This window comes from Mirounga angustirostris, unplaced genomic scaffold (assembly GCF_029215605.1).
Source record: "Mirounga angustirostris isolate CCGP_5_RB_7025 unplaced genomic scaffold, mMirAng1.0.hap1 SCAF_9, whole genome shotgun sequence".
NCBI lineage: Eukaryota > Metazoa > Chordata > Mammalia > Carnivora > Phocidae > Mirounga > Mirounga angustirostris.
Window position 1 is genome coordinate 55,309,827 of NW_026991717.1, and position 22,955 is coordinate 55,332,781.

At 39.6% G+C, this 22,955-nt stretch overlaps 2 protein-coding genes and 1 non-coding gene across 3 annotated transcripts in view; 2 read left to right on the forward strand and 1 right to left on the reverse strand.

Annotated features, from left to right (window-relative positions):
- SHC4 (SHC adaptor protein 4) overlaps positions 1 to 22,955 on the forward strand; it is a 129,091-nt gene that overhangs the window by 68,522 nt on the left and 37,614 nt on the right. The window contains exons 4-6 of the mRNA XM_045900127.3: positions 2,055 to 2,174; positions 12,997 to 13,050; positions 17,100 to 17,151. Coding sequence (XP_045756083.1) covers positions 2,055 to 2,174; positions 12,997 to 13,050; positions 17,100 to 17,151 — 226 coding nt within the window. The remainder of the gene's footprint in view (positions 1 to 2,054; positions 2,175 to 12,996; positions 13,051 to 17,099; positions 17,152 to 22,955) is intronic.
- On the forward strand, positions 502 to 607 carry LOC123862567 (U6 spliceosomal RNA). Its single transcript, XR_006795270.1, has one exon. It is a non-coding gene; the product is annotated as a U6 spliceosomal RNA (small nuclear RNA).
- EID1 (EP300 interacting inhibitor of differentiation 1) lies at positions 6,854 to 8,623 on the reverse strand. Its single transcript, XM_045900128.1, has one exon. The coding sequence runs from the start codon at positions 8,524 to 8,526 to the stop codon at positions 7,951 to 7,953; it is 576 nt and encodes a 191-aa protein (XP_045756084.1). The 5' UTR covers positions 8,527 to 8,623; the 3' UTR covers positions 6,854 to 7,950.

Sequence of the window (22,955 nt, forward strand, 5' to 3'; positions counted from 1 at the left end):
CATCTTTCCAGAAAGTACACATGGAAAGAAAAATATATTGAGTTAATTTCCTTTGATAGCTAGCATTGATTGCATACTTAATACATGCCAGGGACCCTTTATGCACTATATTATCTTTATACTCTTTTTCCTCCCAATTTAAAAAATTGTGGTAAAATATTCATAACATAAAATTTTAACCATTTTAATCATTTTTAAGTGTACAGCTCAGTGATACTATGTACATTCACATCATTGAGCAACCATTGCCCCTATCCATCCCCATAACCCTTCATCTTGTAAAACTGAAACTCTATACACATTAAACAATGACTTCCCAGTCCCCCATTTCTCCAGCCCTGACAACCACCATTCTACTTTCTGTCTCTATGAATTTGACTACTCTAAGTACCTCATCTGAGTGGAATCATACAGTATTTGTCTTTTTGTGACTGGATTATTTCACTTCATATAATGTCCTCAAGATGCATCCGTGCTTAGCATGTGTCAGAATTTCCTCCCGTGCTCATTTCAGCAGCACATGTACTAAATTGGGATGATACAGAGAAGATTAGCATGGCCCCTGGGCAGGGATAACATGCAAATTTGTGAAGCGTTCCATACTTTTGTAGCTGGGTGGTGAGCGTTAAAGAGGGCACTTGAAGTAATGAGCACTGAGTGTGGTACAGAACTGGTAAGTCACTAAATTCTACCTCTGAAACTCATAATACAGTATATGTTAATTAAATTGAATTTAAATTAAAAAAAAGACATTCCTCCCTTTTTAAGGCTGAATAATATTCCATTGTATGTATGTAACACATTTTGCTTATCCATTCATCTGCTGATGGATACTTGGGTTGTTTCCATGTTTTAGCTCTTGTGAATAATGCTGCTATAAATATGGATATACAACTATCTATTCAAGTCCCTGCCTTCAGTTCTTTGGGGTATATAACAAGGGGTAGAATTGCTGGATCACATGGCAATATTGGTTTTGATTTTTTGGGGAACTGGGAACTGCTATACTCTTTTCCATAGCAGTTTACTATTGTACATTCCTACCAATTGTGCACAGGATTTCTATTTCTCCACGTCCTTTCCAACACTGGTTATTTTCTAGTGTTGTTGCTGTTTCTGCTTTTGTTTTTCACTAGTTACAGTTGTATCTAGATTTTCTATTTCTTCATGATTAAGTCTTGGTAGGTTTAATGTTTCTAAGAATTTGTCTATTTTATCTAGGTAATCCAGTTTGGTAATGTGCAATTGTTCATAGCACTCTCTTATAATCCTTTTTGTTTCTGTTGAATTGCTAGTTACATCCTACCCCACTTTTGTTCCTGATTTTAGTGATTTGAATCTTATTTCTTTTTTTCTTAGTCCATCTAGCTAAAGCTTGGCCAATTTTGTTGATCTTTTCTGAAGAACTTACTTTTGGTTTCATTGATTTTGTCTATTGTTTTTCTAGTCTCTGTGTCACTGATCTCTGCTCTAATTTTTATTATTTCCTTCCTTCTACTAGCTTTGGGTTTAATTTGTTCTTTCTTTTGAATTCCTTAAGTTGTAAAGCTAGGTTCTTGATTTGAGAGCTTTCTTCTTTTTTAATGTATGTTTATAGTTATAAATTCCTCCCTTAGCGCCACTTTCACTGTGTCCCATATATTTGGTATGTGTGTTTTTCATACTTTTTTTAATGATCACAAAAAAACCTAGACAGCAATTCTTTCTTTTTTTAGACTTCTGGTATTCAAAGGGCCTGGAGAGTTCAGCTAGCCCAAACTCTCATAGGAATTACTTTTATATAAAGCAGACCCCTACTCCCAACACTTGGGGAGAAGGGAATGTACCAGAAAAGTTCTGAGGGCTCAGATTTCACTACTTACTAAAAAAATTTGCTGCATTCCATTTTTTAAAACTTTTCATTAAAAAAAAGAGGGATTCCATCTCATTTGTTTTGTGTAAAGTAAAATAGAGAGGAAGAACATGTGTTTTGACCCATTTTTAACACTTAAAAAGACTAATATTATTCTGTAACAAAATCCTTAACTTAGAGTGTTGTTTTGCTATTTTTAAAGCCTCCAGTTAAGTTCCTATCTACAGTACTTGGCAAAAGTAATCTTCAGTTTTCGGGGATGAATATTAAACTGACCATCTCAACATGCAGCCTCACATTGATGAATATTGACAACCAACAGGTAAGATCATGAATGTCATTTATAGTTTAACATATGTATTTTTCTAGAAAAGTCTGGACATAATAAAGAAAGTAAAGTTTCAGAGTGTGCCTTAAATTTAATAAGGCACAAGGGAAAAAAATCTGCCAAGGATTTATGCATAACAATAATTAGAACAACAGTATCATTAACCCGTCACTGGCGTTTAACTGCTTGCATACTTGCCTCTACCTAATTGGCTTTGTAATAGGGACTAAGGTGCAAATAACATTGTAAAAACCATTTGGCAAATCAAATTCTTGAGTCGGTTGTTTATTACTTTCCACCAGTGCTCCCCAAAGAGAAAGCAATTCCATTTTCAGAACTAACAGACTGTGTGTTGGATGGATGGTACAAATGAAGGACAGAGAAGAAGGGTGATGTTAGGGTGAATAGTCTAGCAGACTGAAATTTAAGCATAAAACATTTTCTTCCAACTTTTAAGGTTGAAATGCTGTGTAAAATGTTATTACATAACACAGTTTTTTTTTTCTTTGATGATTTATGATACCATGGTATGCCTGAGTTCTCATTGTGAACCTTATTTCTCAAAGAACAGCGTCACTGAAGCAAATATAGAAGATAAACAGGCACTGGACTAAATGTGTACCTTCAACTAGGGCACTGTTTGACTTGCTTTCTTATTTTTTAAGCTAAATTCCATATATCAGGTTATTTATGTGTGTTAGAGTTTAATTCTTCTTGGTCTAATATGTTGTGATTCGAGGTTCTTAACATTTAAGGTTTTACTCTATGGAGTACTGTTGATCAAGGACTCATGGAAGGTTGAATGTGTAGTTGGCTGTGATAAAACACCACGGAGCTTAGAGGTCACATGTAGGTTGAAATCCTGGCTCTGCCACTAACAAACAAGTTACTCTATCACTCAATTTTCCCATTAGTGAAATGACATTATAGTACCTATTCACAGAGTTTCTGAAAGGATGGATTTAGCAATAGTATGTAGCATTGGGTTATTTAGAGGATTAAGTAAGATCATCAATGTAAATCACTTGGCGCAGTGCAGTACCTATTACTATTATTTACTCAAACATTTTTCCTATTTCCTTGAGACATTTTCATAAACTCAGTGCTTAACAGGGAAAGCATATTTTAAAACATAAAATTATAAAATTTTCAGTAACATATAAATACAGTTATATACATTTTTTACTCCAGTGTTTTTGCCAAAAAAATTCACTTGCAGTTTTGAGGGCTGCTTTGTTTTCTAAGTTCAAAAGCAGAGTAAAATATATTGCTTCACAGTAGTATAAAACTCCATAGGGGAAAATGCTTAATATGAAATAGTTCAAAATAAATTCCTGTCTAGCTGGGTCCTGATTGGTTATCCAAGAGAGGGGATACCATTGGTATGACGACAGCAGAACATTTGAGGCTGTGCTTGGAAGATGCAACAGATCTATGTGGAAGGGAAAACAATCAGTCTTTCAGATGCTTTGCCCATAAGACGTTTGTAAATGTAAAATTTATTTTTAGTTTTCACCCATGTGTATGGTACCAAGGGTGCTTATTGCCTTGAGCTGTGAGATCTCATTGAGTATAGAAGCACTTGCATTATCTCAGAATTTTGTAGGGGAGGAAGAGTAAGCAAATCTACAGCCATCATGGTGACGGCCTTATGCGCAGAATATAACTAGCATTTAAAAAAAATGGTTCTTTCTATGGGGTGACTGGAAGGAATGGGGAATTTAGGAAGAATAGGGTTGTGGTATGTGTGGTAGGGGCATAGTTTATTCTCATTGCTTTCTCTTCTACTACAATTTTTCTGGGCTACTGCAATTAGAGGGGGTATTGTCACATGCCCTTCATCCTTCTGGCAGAACAGAAGTAGGGACAGTGGCATGGGTGGCTTCCACTACCAGTAGTTATAGCAATGAGTGCCTCTGGAAGTGAGACATCTTTTCTGCACTGGTGGCATGGTTATGTGTTCAGCCCACTGGTGGAGTGAGGACCAAAGTTAGGATCTCATTGACCTCACACCCAGGTGCTGATTTTTAAAAATAATTTTGAACCATTCTGCAGGCCTATGGGAAATGGTTTGGTAGTGGTGGTGATGCGGTGGGGGTGGGGGTGGGAGTAGCATAAAAACGATGTGCAACTGCATCTGCTTCACTCAAGAAGCTTTATAAATCCCATCAAAAGGGCAAGTAAAATGTTCAAGGGAGGAAGGCAGCAGAGAAGCGACCTTATAGTTGTACATGAGAGAATGATTTACTAATTAAGTTCTCCTTAAAGAAAGCTACCCTTTGAAGTTCTAAGATAAATACAAAGAAATAGTAATGCCTCCCTTCCCCGCCCCCCAACTTCTAAGATATACTTAGGACTGAAAACATAAACAGGTTCAAGTTTGTAGATACATTCATAGATGACAGAGTATTTATGGGTCACGCGGTTCACATTCATCTTCAGCCACTGAGAACAACTTCAGGATTATAAGCATTCACTCCCAGAAAATGTCTCAGAGGCAGAAAATAAAATTATATTAAACATGTCATGCTTGCAATTTTTAAAACTTACCATATTTTGGGATGGAAAATACATTTTGGAAAAGCAAGTTTTAGGGATTTTTGTATATTTTAGAAATTCAAGCAACAGACTTGCTTTACATACTTTAATGTTTTTTTTTTTTTACTTTAATATGTTTTAAAAATTCAAGCAACAGACTTGCTTTACATACTTTAATATGTTAGGGACTTAAGCAAAAATGTCAGGCTCAAGAGCTCCCACTCCCACTATTCTTTACTCATATCTACAATCCTACCACCAACTTTAACAGCTAGTGAAATGATACTAAGAAGGGTAATAGAGATAAAGAAGGTAAAATAGGCAGAAAATGGAGACATCCTTTAGTCTCCATGAAGAGAGACCAGGCAGGTAGTGCTTACTGTCCAGGGACAAGGAAAACAATGGTGCAAGCATAATGATACATGGTGAGTGCCACCTGGCCTCCATGTTGGGGAGACAACACTGGGAAACATGGCAGTGCAATACCTTCCCTACGTAAAGGGATATTGGATGCTTTTTCCCACATGACTATAGGTCAAGGGCTGCCAGATCTTCAACTTTTGGGGAAAAAAAAAAAAGATGGAAATCTGGGAGTTTTGCTGCACTCTCTGGGTTATGAGATGTTGGTCTTTAATTAAAGAATTAAAATTTGAAGCATGAGACAAACAAAATAGATCTGTGTCCTTAGGGCAGCCAATGTAGGACAATCTAAGCAAAAATTTATTATATGCATAGATCCAGAAAACTACACCCCCATCACCCTACATACTCACAAGGTTTTTAAAGTTCCCTCTCCCCATTCCATATCTCCACCCTCGCCCCTGTTCACAAAATAAGGACCAGAATCCCTCTAGAACTCCTTTCTTTAGTTCCCATTAACCCAGATTTGAACCAGGTAGGCTGGTTCCAATACGTGTTAACTTTAACCTTTAAAACAAGTGATTTTATGCTTTTAAAAGGGGTGTTAAAATGCTACCATTTTCTATCTTTAGTAAATACAAACAAGCATTAATTTCAGTAATCTCTGTTTACTATCCATTTTCCCAAGACCAATGAACCAACCATCAGGAGGGGTGCATTGTGGAGTCCAGGTCTTTCTCCCCAACGTGAGCCTTCCAACCCAACAAGGAGTCATTTTCTTTTCTTCTCCTCTTGCTCCCTACTCAGTCCCAGAGAGGAACCTAATCACACTTCCTGGTTTGAAGACCAGTTTTTTTTTCTATTTCCTGACATGTTTATCTGGAGGTACATGCAACTGGTTAGTTACCTGTGCCCTGGTGTCCTACACCCAACCCCAAATTCAGTTAATTCACATCATACAATTATCTATGCAGACTCACCTAGCTGCAACGAAGAGCTGTTTGAAAATGCAATGAAAGTGAGGCATGGGAGAGGTTAAGTGCTAACATCTCACCTCCTATTATTTCCCTATCTATCCTCTAACTTACCAAGCTAGTATTTAAATAATTATCACCCTCGTCGGTCCTCTACTTTACAGAAAAGAACCCCCCTCCTTAAACTAAAAGACAAGATCACTGTAACATAAATAAGGCTGAGTTGTGATGTTGTATTGATGTGTCCTTTACTGCCATAATGAGCAGATGGTACCTTTTTATTGATCACACCTACTGATACACTGTTTTACTGGGCACAGCTTACTGACATTATTCTTATACAATTTCAGAACCTTAATAACCACAGCAACATGCTAATAGGACAGCTTTTCTCACCTGGCAAATTCTTTTATAGGAATTTGCCAAGTTTAATATCCACAAGTTAATTTATAAATCAGTTATTTGAAGCTGGAGCACCTTCCCTTATAGTGGTTATTTAAATCATAAAGTGGTTTCAATAATAAAATAGGGGCGCCTGGGTGGCTCAGTTGGTTAAGCGACTGCCTTCGGCTCAGGTCATGATCCTGGAGTCCCGGGATCGAGTCCCGCATCGGGCTCCCCGCTCGGCAGGGAGTCTGCTTCTCCCTCTGACCCTCCCCCCTCTCATGCTCTTTCTGTCTCATTCTCTCTCTCAAATAAATAAAATCTTTAAAAAATAATAATAATAAAATAAAACAGCACAATACAATAAAAAGTCGTGTTTAAAGTATGTGAACAATACTATTGGCCAAACAAACAAAATACACAGAACAAGAGATTTTATTATCTTGAATGCTGGTGCATAACCAATAACAAGCTTAATTAGAGGAGGAGACAAAGAGGGAAACTTCAGATACTGAGGTGGATTTCTGGGCAGGTTTAAAACTTTTAAAGGTTGAGGGCATAATTGTTCAGTCTTTTTTTAGATGTAGGGCTTTCCTTTTACTTGACATGTTCACTAAAACAGTTATGCTATGAAGTTCAACCAAAGTCTTTCACCTGTGAAGTTAAATGAAAAACAGAAAGCGAGTAAAACAATTTCTCTATTATGTAAGAGTATTAGAAATAGTTTGTTTTGTTCTTTCACATACATTTTAATGTCTAAATTTGAAATTTTATTATGGACGTCTTAATTTTTGAGTTTTAAAAATGGTAAGACAACGAATTTTCTTGAATTACAGATCATAGTATCTTTATAAATGATCAAGATACATGTACAAAGTTTCAGATGCTCTTGAAAACACATTCTGAGATACAGCACACATGATACGTATTTCTTTTTGGGTTTGCTTCATACCCAATTTATTTTACACGAAAAATTTAGCCTTTCATCACTGGCTTGGACAGACCACAAAGTGGAATCTTCAGAGTTCTCTCAGTAGGCAGGCTTTCAGTCCAAATGATTCAGACATATTGAGTCCTAAATTGGATGTATTAGTTACATTTTCTCATGTAATTAATATCACCGGGGTCTTGTACTGGTAGTTTGTCTTGGTCGTAACTTATTCTTGCAAAACCATCCCTTACAGTGAAATGTGAAAGGTATTTTCTCCAATGCAAGGAAAATAATCTGGATCAATAACAAAGTCAAAGCCGCAGGTGTTTCAGGAACATTCTTGAAAACCGATTTCCACAGTCCTAAGATGTGTTTTCTTCTTCCTTAACAATTCTTCTTCGTAACTGTGCAGTCACTGCCCTATTCTATTCTGCAAAACAACAACACACACACACAAAATTTTTTTTTTGAGGATCAAGTTTTTCATTGGCACGGTACGATCTGGATCTGGAATGAACCCCAAAGGCAGTGGGAATGCTGGGTCTCTCCTCAAGTAGTTTCCTCCTCTTTTAACAGCACGCAATTACTCTCTATCAATAATCTCATCACAGCCGAGTTCTTCGGTCAGGCGATTGACAACCATAAGTGAAAAAAGCTCTTCGATAAAAGCCAACTGATCAAACGGGGTCTTCTCATAATGCATTTGAAACCCACCATCCAGGGCTGCTTCCCTAGCTCTGGATGTTCTCAGAAACATCTTGTTGGCTTCTTCAAGGGCCGCTGACACTCTGTAGCCTGCACCACTCAGCTGCTCCTCTTCCGGATAATCATAGTCGTCCTCCCAGTCATCAAATTCCTCGCCCTCGTCCTCGCTCTCGAAGTCAGGGCCCGCGAGCTGGCCGGGCTGCTCCCCAGGGCTGGGCCGGTTAGCAAGGCCTCGCTCCCCCTGCGGCTCCGCCATTGGCTGGGCCGCCTCCTCCTCCATTGGGCCTTCCTCCTCGAGCTGCGGCGGGGCCCCGTTGCGGGGGGGGTTCGGGGATGGCTCCCGGCTCCCGCTGCCTACCTCCATCTGCGGAAGGTCACCCTCGCCAGGCATCACATCCATCTGCAGGTCATTGCTCTCTTCGTACAGCTCGGACAGCTCGTTCATTTCCGACATTGTACACGCAGCTCAACCTCCCGCAAGGCGTTTTTGCAAAATCGGAGCTACGCGGACGAGCCGTTCTGCGCGTGCGCAAACGCCGTGCGCTTGCGTGACCCTGTGCGTTTGCGCGACCCCCAGACACCGCCTCGCGCTTGGCGTGCCCCTCGGGCGGGGGCTGCTCACTGCTCCGCGGGGGATGGTGGTCCCGCTTTCGATCCGTTCAAACTCCCCAGCTAGACGCTCGGCCTGTGCGAGCGTTACTTAATCTCCCCTTTCTTAACCGTTCCGCTGCTTGCGATGCCGTAAACTTGAAAATACAACGTTTAATCCTCCTCCCCCTGCCCCTTACCCCTCTGCTCTCTCCAGCTCCTCTTCCTCCCACCCCAGGCAAAATCGCTTCTGCTCCAAGGTGTTAACCCCCTTTCATTTGTACGATTAGGATCTAAATCCACACGGCCAAATCACACAGCGTTCCCAGCCACCGATCAAAATACTGAGAGCTGATCCATTCAGCTCTTCTTCTGTTTTCCCCATTAAAAAAAAAAAGTTAAATTCACAAACATATTATCTATCTCCTTAAAAACACATATGCTGGGCGCCTGGGTGGCTCAGTTGGTTAAGCGACTGCCTTCGGCTCAGGTCATGATCCCGGAGTCCCGGGATCGAGTCCCGCGTCGGGCTCCCTGCTCGGCAGGGGGTCTGCTTCTCCCTCTGACCCTCCCCCCTCTCATGTGCTCTCTCTCACTCTCTCAAATAAATAAATAAAATCTTAAAAAAAAAAAAAAAAAGAGGGGCACCTGGGTGGCTCAGTTGGTTGAGCGACTGCCTTCGGCTCAGGTCATGATCCCGGAGTCCCGGGATCGAGTCCCGCATCGGGCTCCCTGCTCATTGGGGAGTCTGCTTCTCCCTCTGACCCTACCCCCTCTCGTGCACTCGCTCTCAAATAAATAAATAAAATCTTAAAAAAAAAAAAAAAAAAAAACACATACGCTGAAGAAGTACTTGGTTCCATTTATTTTCGTAGGAGGTAACTTCCCATTGTCATCAATTTGGTGTGCATTCTTTAAATCTTTTTCCTTTGCATTTATATGGATCTTTACGTCCTCGTGGAAAAATCTTACTTTGTGTGTGGGTTTTTTGTTTTTGTTTTTGCATGCCTTACATAACTTCAATTACAAAACAAAAAGCCCCTCAGCAATGTCTTGAAGATTTAGCTTTGTTAGTATACACAGATGAGTCTTTTTTTCCTAGCATTTCATTTGTATAGCTGTACTATAGTTGACCTAATTATGCACAAATAATTTACGATTTTTCGATATTATAAACTATGGTTAAATCACATCCGTATGCACCAGTGTTTCTCTAGAACAAATAACCTACGAGTGGAAAGGCATAATTGTAGGGTATGCATACTTTAGTTTTTTTTTTAAGATTCGTTTTGACAGAGAGAGACACAGCGAGAGAGGGAACACAAGCAGGGGGAGTGGCAGAGGGAGAAGCAGGCTTCCTGCCGAGCAGGGAGCCCGATGTGGGACTCGATCCCAGGACCCCGGGATCATGACCTGAGCTGAAGGCAGACGCTTAATGACTGAGCCACCCAGGCGCCCCTGCATGCTTTAGTTTTAACACACAGTATCAAACTGCTCTCCAAGATTGCTCTCCTCAGCAGTGTTTGAGAATATCCTTGCCACACATGGTTTGGTTGAGCAATTTTATCAATTTAATGATATCTTGTTTTATTTTCCATAGCCTTGATTTCTTGGAGATTGAGTATTTTTCAATATGTTTATTGAAATTTGTGTTACTTAAGAAAATTAACTGGTCTTATTTTTGGTTTATTTCTTTTTGTTATTGATTTGTAGGAATTTCTTATAAACTATATGAATGCTTTGTTTTACATGTTGCAAATATATGCTCCCTGTCTGTTGTTATTTGTCTCGTTTCACGGGTCTTTTTTTTATACAAAAGTTTTAAAATGAGTTTTCCTGTAATCAAATTGAAGGGTTTTTTCCTTCTTTTTCTTTCTATTACGATGGATTTTCCTACTTCACAGATCACAAGCATAACTTTTTATTTGTCTTCTAATATTTGAATAGATCTTTTATGGATAAAACATTTATTTATTTTTATTTTTTATTTTTTTAAAGATTTTATTTATTTATTTGAAGAGAGAGACACAGCGAGAGAGGGAACACAGGCAGGGGGAGTGGCAGAGGGAGAAGCAGGCTTCCCGCAGAGCAGGGAGCCCAATGCAGGGCTCGATCCCAGACCCCGGGATCATGACCTGAGCCAAAGGCAGATGCTTAACGGCTGAGCCACCCAGGTGCCCCTGGATAAAACATTTATATAAATACTATGAGGACAGGATTTGTTTATATATTTTTTACATGTATCCAGCTAACTCAGCCAACTCCACTAATTTAATCACTGTCCTTTTGTTGGCTGTTTGGTGCCACATTTGTCATAGACTAAAAGACAATGAATATGTGAGTTTGTTTTTAGACTTTGTATTCAAATGAATTTCTGCCGTTTTACAGTATGTCTTGCTGATAAGGAAAATCTCTCTTTGTTCTTTAAAAAATTGCCTTAGCTCTTTGCACATTTGTTCTTCCATGTGAATTTTAGAAGTAGCTTGAAATGTTATCCGAATGACATAGATGTAATTTTTACTGGAGTTGCGTGGAATTTACAGATTAATTTGGGGGAGAATCGACATCTTTACAATATTGTCTTCTTATCCATAGAAGCGATATATATCTTTCTACTTGTTTGTGTCTTATTTATACCCTTCGATAAAGTTTTCTAAAAAGCCTTACATGATTCATACTAGTTTTATACTTAGGTACTCTTGTAAAATATACCCCTTACCGCAATACAATATCTGATTAGCTATTGCTGGTATGTAGGAATGACAGTTGATCTTTATATATTGATTTGTTTTTAGTAATCACTTTTCTTTTTTTTAAAGATTTTGTTTATTCATTTTACAGAAAGAGACACAGTGAGAGAGGGAACACAAGCAGGGGGAGTGGGAGAGGGAGAAGCAGGCTTCCTGCAGAGCAGGGAGCCCGATGCAGGGCTCGATCCCAGGATCCTGGGATCATGGCCTGAGCCGAAGGCAGACGCTTAACGACTGAGCCACCCAGGCGCCCCGTGTTTTTAGTAATCACTTTTAACTGAAATATAAATATAGAAATCACAAATATAGAAAAGTGCACAAGTTGTAAGTGTGCAGCTTGATTATTACAAAATGGACGTATTTGTGTAACCACTACCCAGATCGAGAAACACCATTTGCAGGATCCCAGAAAACCATTTGCTTTCTCTTCCTTTGCCCCACTATCACCATCATCCTGATTTGAAACAGAATAAAATATTTTTTCCTGTTTTTTTCTGAACTTTATAGAAATTAAACCATGCAGTGTATATTCTTTGTGTCTAGCTTCTTTTGCCCAAGAAATATGTTCTTTGCTACATAGTAGTCCATTGTTTGAATATCACAGTGATCATCATTGGGATTGTTTCCAGTTTGGGGCTATTACAAACAGGACTGTAATTATCTTTCTTGAGAAGATCTTTGGTGCAGTATTCACACAATCCATTGGAATACAGCTAAGAGTAGAATTGCTTGACCATCTTATGTAAGCAGAATTGTGTATCGATTAGGTTAAACAATTCTGACGATGAGATTAGCCAATTGATGCACAGTTGGTATTTCAAAGAACCTTCAAAGCAGTATGACAAATACTTCTCTGTAAATTGGTCATTACACTGTGGTTTCCAAACAAGCAAGCCTAAACTCTCAAGTGAAAGAGATCGTCTTCTTGGCTAACTAATGCAGTTCACTGGGATAGTCTACTTCATATTGAAAATCTTAATGTTAGGGCCTTAGTATGCTTTTGGTGGTGAATGACTAAAACCCAATTCAAACTAACTTATATAAAAATTAATAACTAAAATAGAAAAACTCATAAAAAGATAAAGGAGGAAATGTATTGGTTGAAGTGATGGACTAAATATTACCACCAGATTTTTTTTAACTCTCAGCTCTGATATTGTCCAGAGGGAAAGCTTCATGCTTCCATCAGGCTTTTCCCACATGGCAGCAAAAGATGGTTCCCAGAAGCTTTGGACTTAAACTAAGGCCCTTAATGGCAGAGAGAGGTGCATTCTTTCCTATTATCCATTTCAGTTCCTCTCCATGATATTGATTGGCTTTGCTTTATCCAGAGGGTAAAGTCCATTCTGATGGGCTAGGCCTGGATCCCATGTCCAGCTATAAGGAGAGGGGCAGTGATACGGGCATGTCATACCTACTTGAACCTCATGAGATTATTACAGAATGGGGACGGAGTAGTTTCCAAAGGGATGCTGAGCAGGCAAAAACAAAACATACAACTGTATGTCCGTTACTGTTAGATTGTATGTAACTAGGCATAATTAATTTGTAGCATCATCCATGTTTAATCTGTTTATGTTTTACAGATTATTGCAAATCATCATATGCAGTCTATTTCATTTGCCTCTGGAGGGGATCCTGTAAGTATGGACTCATGAAAGCTCTTTTTATAAGAGTTAAAAGAACTTCCATGTAAAGCATGTTAGCCACCACATAACTTTTCCAGTGTTTTATTACAATTTGTGAGTAGCTATGTACAATCAAAGATTTGGCTTTGACAAAATATTTTCTGTTACTGATTTTTAAAATGTTTGGATTAGTGGATGAGCTAATAATATTCCATTGTGTTGTGAGTCATGGAGTTATCATCTGAGATTCTTCTTGTAAGTAACATCTAAGTCATGAAAAACAAATATGTCATACATGTGTTGCCAGTCACCCCTCAACATTCTTAACAACACAGAGTTCCAGGCAGATCCTTTTAAGCAATGGATTTGGCATATGAGGGGAAGCCTAGTTACCATTCCGGCTGTCAGCCAGGGCCACAAAGTCTCATCTAAAATGAGCAACCAGGTTTGCAGAAGCTTGTGGAGGGGGAAAGCTTAGCTAGCAGGAGAGAACTGCAGTTCCTTCCTCCCTAGAGGCCACAGGGTCCTCGTTCCCCATGAATTGTGGGAGACTGAGCAAGTGGTCGCTCTCCAAGCCTACTTTACAGAGTGAAGGGTCATTCCCTGACTCCCTACTCCATACTTCTGAACCAGAGCCTAAGGAGGGAAGCATTGAAGTTAGGAAGCCTGGGACTCACCAAGAAACAGATCTGTTTAAACTGAGGGGGTAGAAGGAGGATTTTGCTGCTCCATGATACTGGGACATTTTTCTTCTCCCTGCAAACATATAGAAGCTAGAAGAGGACTGAGTTTGATTTTCGTAAGGATTGAACATCAGTAAGGTCAAGAAAACATACGGGGAGCAAATGGAGACCTTGTTCTTCCTGACAATGTATTACCTTCTTTTCTGTTGAGCATTTAATATTAAAGATTGTATCCTTCAGAAATGGGGGAATAAAATCCAGTACAATACGTATTGTTTTTTTTTTCTATCCACCACATTTAGTTTCTCACTTCCAATTGAGGAATCAAATGGAGGGTCATAAATGATAAGACATATAATTCAGAAATCTAAGAGAGGTATGGAACAGTAGTAAAAACTAAATCTGGCAGGTGATGTCACTGCAAAGTTTTGACCTCTATGTTAAATATTTAAAAGGAAAAATTATTGTCTATCCTAAAAGGAAATGAAGTTCTGAAGTTACTCTGTTGTAATCATCGCTTCCCTTACTGGCATCTAAAATAAGCGACTTTCTTCACTTGGTTGTTGGTGTAACTTTTTCGTGTGTGAAATATATAGTTAAATGCTACTTAAATTACCCTACTGTTTAAAAATTTCAGTAATTACTTGTGTCCACATTGGCTACCAGTGACTCAAAATGTTCAAGCATGTCAAACCTAAATCTCCTGTCTTCAGAACTTATTTGAAGCATATGGAAGAAAAGTCCTATTTATAGGACTTCAAATCATTGGGGTGTTTTTTTTTTCTTTTATTAATGGACACTTAATTTTCCCTTTAGGCTTCTCTCTTTTCTCATCTTTAATTTTGGGTATAGTTATTTTCAAATGAATAGATTAGTTCCGTGGTCCTACCATTTAATTAATATGTAAGCCAAATTTTAAGAGCTCTACCTCTTCCCCAAGAGATTCCACAGATGGCCGATTGTGGATTCATTAGCAAACAGGGGGCATGCAGGGTGCCAAGCACATAGCAGTGGCAGCTTGGACCCAGTACTGAACCTGAACTCCCATCCAGCCAGCTTTGTAATCTGACCTCACCGTGGTAACAAAGCGGAGAGGGTTGACTGAATCCAGCCTGAAAAGGCCAGCATTGTCTCTTCTCTTCCTAACGTTATAGCTCAGTCATCCATAAAGGAACTCAAATACTTGCCTTTAGTTATGTAATGAGTTCTATAAGCTAAGGGTTAAAAATAATTATAGGTGTTTGCCCTAAATTTCCCTTTGAACTTTCAAGGGTTGCTGTCATTTTAGCATTGGTATGCAAATCATTGTTTACCCTAGGCCAGGCCGCATGATGTCTGTCACAGTTCTCCCGAATGCTAATTCTTTGTAGATCATCTTCACATGCCTTTAGTTTTTTTTAATACTTTCAAACCACCAAAGCACTGCCCTTACCAAAAACAAATGGTAAAGAATTTGTAGTGCTGTGGGGAAATTTGAGTGGGACCCCTGTGCTTTCTGCAACTGGGGCAAAAAGCCTGCTATTCAAATTTAAAACAGAAAACTGGAGTGACCTCAAGCATTGGCATTCAGGGTCCTCTGGGTGAAGTGCCAGGTTTTGGAGTCAGGGAGACTTGACTTACTTAACCTCTCCTGGCTTCGGGGGGGGGTCCTCATCTATAAAATGGGGAATGAGCACCCTTGCCTCACAGCCTAGTAAGGAGGAAGGGAAGTGATGCACGTGAGCTGCTGGTGCTGTGCCTGGCACCACGTGATGGGAGAGAGCGATCACTCCTGTTGCTAGCACATGGACATAGCTTTGTTTAGGACACTCCCTGAGATCATTTAGAACTTTACAGCCACCTGGGTGCGAGATGCTAAAAGTCTCCATGGCCCAATGTAGTACCTTTCTTTCAACCAGATTTCCTCCCAAGTTTAAGAAATATTGGCTGTTCTTCCTTACCTCTTGACCTTTGCTCACCCTTACCTTTACTCTCTTCTCGAAGACATTTACTTGTCTTCCTCCTGTCAGCCCTGACGACAGTTCTTGGTAATGCTTCTGTATCTCTGTATACTTTCTCCTTTTCAAAAATGCATTCCAAGTATGTCACAAATATATGTTCTTACATTTTTTTCCCATCATTTGTGCCTTGCTTTTAACATTCTTTAGATTCTCCCAGAAATTTACAGTTACAGAATTTTAGAACTCTAAGACCGCTGGAGACTGTTTGGAGGACGAGGTCCCACAACCTCTTTCCCACCATCTAATGCACCAGACAGTGTTGCTGGCGTCCTCCCATCTCTTCGACTTTATAAATAACAGCCAAGCCCCCAGCACTTGTGGCTTTGCTTCTAAATTCATATAAAATAAAGCTCATAGATGTGACCTTATTTATTTACAAGATATTTCAAACCTTTTATCTGTTAGCATAAGATAAGTTTATTTAGGTGTTTGTTATTTTTTAAAATAACTGAAGACAAGTTATGCTGACCCTGAAATCTGCTTCCTGTGTGTTTCGCTGTGGGTTATTAAGTGATTGTCCTTGAGGGTATTATACCCGGGCTTTTATTTCCTGCCAGTTGATTGCATCTTCCCTCTGGAGAGTCATACTTCTAATCTGCAAATGGCATTGTGTGTATATTTTTTTCCCTGAGAACTGAGATAACAAAAAGCATCTTTAATTATTAAAATCTTATCACTCATCAGTTTACTGTTCCAGTAAAAGTCAGAATTACCAAGTGGCTTTTTGTTTGTTTTTACAAAGTCAGCCACACATCTTTTTGAACTCCTTAGATTTTTCATGGGTTCTCTTTTTCAAAAATGATTTTTCCTTTCTAGATACTGATCAAATAAATGCTTTGTATTTTTGCTTTGTTATTTTTTAAGTTAACTCACACTGCACACAAGCAAGCTAACAACCACAAAGCCCAATGTGTCTCTGTAATTGACTTATTTTCTGACATAGATGGTGTCTCTTTGGACAACTGGGAAATCATGGCACCACCTCCTAGTTCATGACTCCTTTGTGGTGGCATAACCCCTGGTATTTCACCTTTCAACACAGGAGACAGTCACAGTCCCTAACCATTTTTTAAGAATGTATGTCCTAACATATTCCCTATGTAGATTCTTTTTTATTCTCAGTAAATAAGTATCACTAAATCTGCCTCTAAATTTTTAATTTTCAACTTCTCTCTCCAAGGGGCAGAGGATGTGGACTCCACAGTGGCTGAACTACACAGTGTGTATTTATATTCCCTCCTAGGATGCTTTTCTTTTCTCTTTAAGTAGAAACATTTGTATGTAAGTCCTTACCTCAGTCTCATGTCCTAAATGTACTCTTATCTTTCAACAGTATAATCCATTCATTTTAAATGCAATCATTTTCCCTTTTTTATAGGATACTACAGACTATGTCGCCTATGTAGCTAAAGATCCAGTTAATCAACGAGGTATGGAAAGCAACTTCTAGATTTTTTTTTTTTTTAAAGATTTATTTATTTGAGAGAGCGAGAATGAGAGAGAGAGAGTACATGACGGGGGGAGGGTTAGAGGGAGAAGCAGGCTCCCTGCCGAGCAGGGAGCCCGATGCGGGACTCGATCCAGGGACTCCAGGATCATGACCTGAGCCGAAGGCAGTCGCTTAACCAACTGAGCCACCCAGGCGCCCCGCAACTTCTAGATTTTCTTAAGCGCTGGTATATAGCACCTTTAAAAAGTAACAAGCAGTTCTTTTCAATATACAGAGTGGTGAGGATCACTAGAGTGCTATATTGGGTTCTAGAAATATTATGTGAATTTGAGTTGGAAATAAATAGCCCTGCTAGCAGAACAAAGTAGGAAAAAATATATAGTTGGGATTTAAGTGCCAGTCACTTGAGGGATCCTTATACCCAAAGGCTTATTATCTATTTGTATAATCAAAAGAAAAGCTGTTTTGGTTATGATAGAAGGGACTGGCTGCCACACCCCCAATGAATGAATGAATGAATTACACAGGAGACCTAAGCCAGTGAGATTATTGGTCTCAGCAAGTGTGTGTGTGTGTGTGCGCATGTGCGTGCACACACATGCACATGAGTGTATGTGTGTTGAGCCTGTGCATTTGTTATTCGAAGAGTCTGGCATGTCACTGAGTGTTTGGCTTCTTCTCATTTTTGAATCTCAGCTTAAATGTCTCTTCTTCAGAGAGATCTTCTTTGACTGATAGCACTTCCTATCTCTAGTAGCATAACCCACCCTGCTGCATCATAATACTTTATTTCTCTTCTTATTAACACTTAGCCCACATTTTTGTTATTTTAAATATTATTTTTTTTTTAGATTTTTATTTATTTGAGAGAGAGAGAATGAGAGAGAGAACACATGAGAAGGGGGAGGGTCAGAGGACGAAGCAGACTCCCTGCCGAACAGGGAGCCCGATGCGGGACTCGATCCTGGGACTCCAGGATCATGACCTGAGCCGAAGGCAGTAGCTTAACCAACTGAGCCACCCAGGCGCCCCACATTTTTGTTATTTTATTTACTCATTTGTTGATGTGTTTCATGTCTGTCCTTCCTACGGAAAGCTCCATGAGGGCAGGAACCTATCTACCTCATTTACTGCTGTTTCCAAAGCACTCATCAAAAAGCCAGACACATAGGTGTTGCAACAAAAATAACTATATTTGTTGAGTGAATGGAAGAGTTAAGTTGATTGGATTTCTCATCCCAGGATTTAGCAAGTTCGCCTAAGTAAACTCATCTCCCGGTGGAACTTTGGGATAAGGGCCTGAAATTTCTTAAGTCATTGGACCTCTTTAGACAGACATGGTTAGTGTTGCTTCTCATCCCTGATTCTGGAACATTCAACTCCTCTTAAGGATGAGTCTTAGGTTGCTTCTTCTCCTCAACTTGAACCTATTAGGGCAGCATCTTGTGCCACCCAAAGGATAGAGTTTGCTCCAACACATTTATTAAGTACACGTGAAGTAGAATTTGGAAATTCAGAGTTATAAAACAAAGAGGTGAAAGTGTACATGGCATGCTGGGGGTAAATAAATAGAACATATTTACTAGAATGCAGATTGTGTATGGAGGAAAAAATGTCTAAAAGACATCTAGAGGGCAGATAGGATAGAACTGATAAGTAGGGACTGAATCTTCAAGTAACTGGGTGGAAAATGCTGTTTACAAAGCAGAGCTTCAGGAAGATTTATTTGGGAATAGGATGGATTCAGAGAGAAACTTAAGGCAGGGAGATCTGTTTGGAAGCTATTATGATAGTCGAAAAGGAAATGATGAGGACCAGCTGCTAACACAGGACCTGGCACGTAGTAGATGCTTAGCAAATGCTTGCCAAAAGAACATGGCTCGATGAAATGGAAAAGCAGAAACAGGTGACAAGAATTAAGCAATACTCCATTGAAACTGACTCACTGTAAACCATATAATGAAGAATGGATAACCATCAAAGATGAGTAGGAGAGACTGAAACTAGTGAAGGGGAATGGGGGTGTAGGAATGGAACACAACAGAAGATACCAGAAAAGAGCAGCCTTTTTTAATTAAGCCTGAGTTTCCCGAAAGAATCACTGCATGCTCTTTTAGGGAAGGGCTCTGAACAAAAAGCCTTTTCTCTTAACCTGAAAGGACAGGGTGGAAGGAAGAACAAATAGATCAGGAAGTCTAGATGTTGAGTAACTTTGCCATCAGTCAGTCACTGAATAGCTCAGGCCTGTCATTGCTCTTCCCTGAATGGTGGTGAGGCATTCACAGACTGATGCTAGTTGCTTGCTTGCTTCTCTAGGGGAATGGGTCTACCTAGAAAATAGGTGATTTAGAAGCATAGGGTAATTTTCTGGATGCAACTCTTGGTTTAGGCTCAGGTCATGATCTCAGGGGTGTGAGATCAAGCCCCTTGGCTGGCTCCACGCTCAGTGGGGAGTCGGCTTGAGGTTTCACTCTCTCCCTCTGCTTCTGTCCCTCCCCCTGTGCACTCCCTCTAAAATAAATACATCTTAAAAAAAAGAAACAGGGTAATTTTTGGGGGGGGGGGTTAAAAAGTTGTCATCTCCTCCTCCTTATTGCTCCTTTTCCGGTCTCCTCCTTCCCTTTCTTATTTATCTTGGTCGTAGAAACTTCTGTGAGAAGCCACTCCCTTGTCATCATAGCCCCTGCTTGCACACCGCTCCAGAGTCAAATCCCTTCTCCTCACCGGAGCCCCTGGACTTTAATTTGTGCCCAGAGGTGCCAACACGGCTTTCAAGCCCACACATAATTATGAATTACATACTAATATAAAAGGGGCTGAGCTAATCATTGTGGCGGAAAAACAATTCCTGGCCAGCTTGGACCCCTCATTTAGTGGGAGAGAAAAACATGGTGTGTTGGAGGTGCATGGAGAAGGAGGGGGGCCTGGACAACAGCGTGTGGGACACAGCAGGGGCTCAGTCAGGACTTGTGGGAGAAATGAATCCAGGCCCAGGTAAAAGAGCCCTCTCATGAGAGCTCAGGGCTATGGGTTTGGGTGTGTGAGTGTGTGTGTAAAGGTGGGGTTGCAGAGAAAGGAAGGAATAAAAGTAGGGGAGTCATGGCTGAAAAGCGAGGCCAGAAACAGAGTGTAGAGGGCTTTGAATGCTGGCCAAAAGGTCACTGGGAGCCATTGAAGATTTTGAGCTTTATAGCAATTATTCTGGCTTCTGCCATTTTATTGAAATTGCAAAATGATAACTTTTCTGGCATTTGTATCTGTGAAAGTGATGCCAGAGGGCAGAAAACAGTCTGGAATTGTAGAGTCCAATTTAGAGGACATCCCATTAGTCCCAGGCAAGAGTGGTACTGTTTACATTACACTGGGGGAGGAAGGAACCATTTGGACACATCTGTGAACTAATGGAACTTGGCAATACTTTAGATATGAAGGTTGTTGAAGAAATAGAAATCAGATGTTCCTGAGGACTTAATGAGATATTATATACAATGCAAATATCCCAATAGGTGGCTCGTAGTAAGTATATAATAAATAGTAGCTATTATTATTATTACCCTGTGTGATATGGATTAGTGTTGCCATTAAGAAAACAGGGATTATTACAAATGGGAAAAAAGACAATCCACTAGAGAAACGGGGGAAAATCCTACCATTTATTGCATGCTCACCACATGGCAGGCATTTCATCCTTACATCAGCCCTCTGAGATCAGTATTAATTTATTCCTTTATTATAAAAGCAAACACTGGCGTTGAGAAAAGTGAGATTGTTTTCTTAAGCTCAGCCAGCTAATAAGCAAGTGAATCAACTCCCAGGTTCTGAGCACACCTTTACAAAAGAACATTACAAGGCACCAAGAAACATTTAGAAAATTTTACAAGTTTACTAGCTACCTTATTAACAATCAAATTATAGTTAGATACTGTATTTCATCTTCAAATTTCAAATATTGAAAAAAGGTAAAATGGGGTTTAAGGTAGTAGTTATTTTTAACAATGCCCGTAGGATTGTGGATCCAAATGTTTTGGAGAGCAAGTTGACAGTTTGCATCCAAAGACTTAAAAAGGTAAATACTTTTGAACCAGCAATTTAACCTCTAAGGAAATAATTAGGACATGCACAAAGATTAAGCAATAAAGATTATTGTCATATATTATTTATATAATAGAAAAATAGAATTAATTCAATATTTATAAATAACAAATTATGTAAATGAATCCATAGAATGTACTACTATCCAGCAATTTAAAGCTAGTGTAATAGAAGAATAAATAAGGACCTGGGGTAAATGTCGACAGTGTTATTAAGTGCAAAAAGCAGATTGTGAAAACAATGTGCATAATATGACCCCAGGTAATTTTTTGGAGGTAGATATCCTTAGAAAAAAGATTGGAAAGAAAAAGATGCCAAAATATTAATAGCAATTATCTTTAGGTAGTGAGACTTACATAATTTTTTTTTCTTGGTGGGCCTTTTTATTTTCTAAAACTCCTACAGTGAGTATTTATTATATTTGTAAAAAGAAAAAAATGTTCTAAATCCTTAAAAAATAAAGAAAGTAGTGAAACCAGAAAGAAGATGTTATAGAATTACCTAGTGAGTTTGGTTCATCTGGGGGAAATGTTCAGCGGGTAGGAGAAGCTCAGGGTGGGAGAGGGGAGAAGAGGGGGGAAGAGAGTGGGGATGGGAGTGTGGGGGGTAGGGGAGACAGAGAGAAAGAGAGAGAGAGAGAAAGAGAGAGAGTGAGAGAGAGAGAAGAGAGACCAGGCCTTCAGGTGCAGGTTTGGAAAAACTGCCAACTTCATAGCCCTAAGAGTAAGCAAGATCACCAAAGGAGGAAACTAGAAAGGAGAGGGCTGAGGGTTTCAGGGAGTAGAAGTCAGAGGAGGCAATAAACCACCAGAGGGGTAGTCAGTGGGAGGAGAGAAAATAAGGAGATGAGTATCATCTAAGAAGGAGGAAGAGCACATTTCTCTGGGAGAAGACATCCCAGAATGAGACACCTCAGAATGCCACATACTGAAAAGGAGCTGGGGGGGTGAAGGTGGAAAATGCCTTCCAGTCAGGCAGTTAACAGGCCATTGGCCCCCCTGGGAAGCACAATGTCAGTGGATGGGATAAAGGGCAGGAGAAGGCAGACCTCGGGGATGAGGAAGAGCATAGCCCACAGTCAGAGGACTCCTGAATGTTCCCACGGCCTCTTATTTGTTCCATTCACTTTTAGCATTAGTGTATTCAAATCAGGGCAATGGTCAATTTTCCCATCTTGGCTAGGACCTTTTAGTGAACTCCGCATTTTATAAAAGGCCTTTTCTGTAGGAAAGGCAAGTTACCCTAAGAATGTTTTGAGGTTACTTAGTGACTAATATGGCTTGCCCCTGTAATTGCTATGAATAGGAAATCCGTATTCTCTTCACCTCTCACTCCAAATGTGTAGTAGTCCAGGAAGGTTTAAATATTTTCTCTGAATCTAGTATGTGAAGAGGCCCCAGTTTACCTGGGTACAGGAAGGTCGTGGTTCTCAGTCTCTGAAGAAAGTTAAAAAATTGTTTTAAAAGACTGTAAAAACAATTTAAATTAACCTATTTACTTATATATATGGTTATGGTTATAAAATCTATGCACGACTGCCCTGGTGACATCAGTTAACTACGGACTGACTGCTAGCTCGCCACTTTGGCTTGGTTTCTTCCTAGGAGTGGAGAACTCCTTACTTCAGTGCTACAGCGCCATCTGGTGGTTGACCTTAGGTGCTGCACTTTTGAATTTTGAGTTTATTAAAAA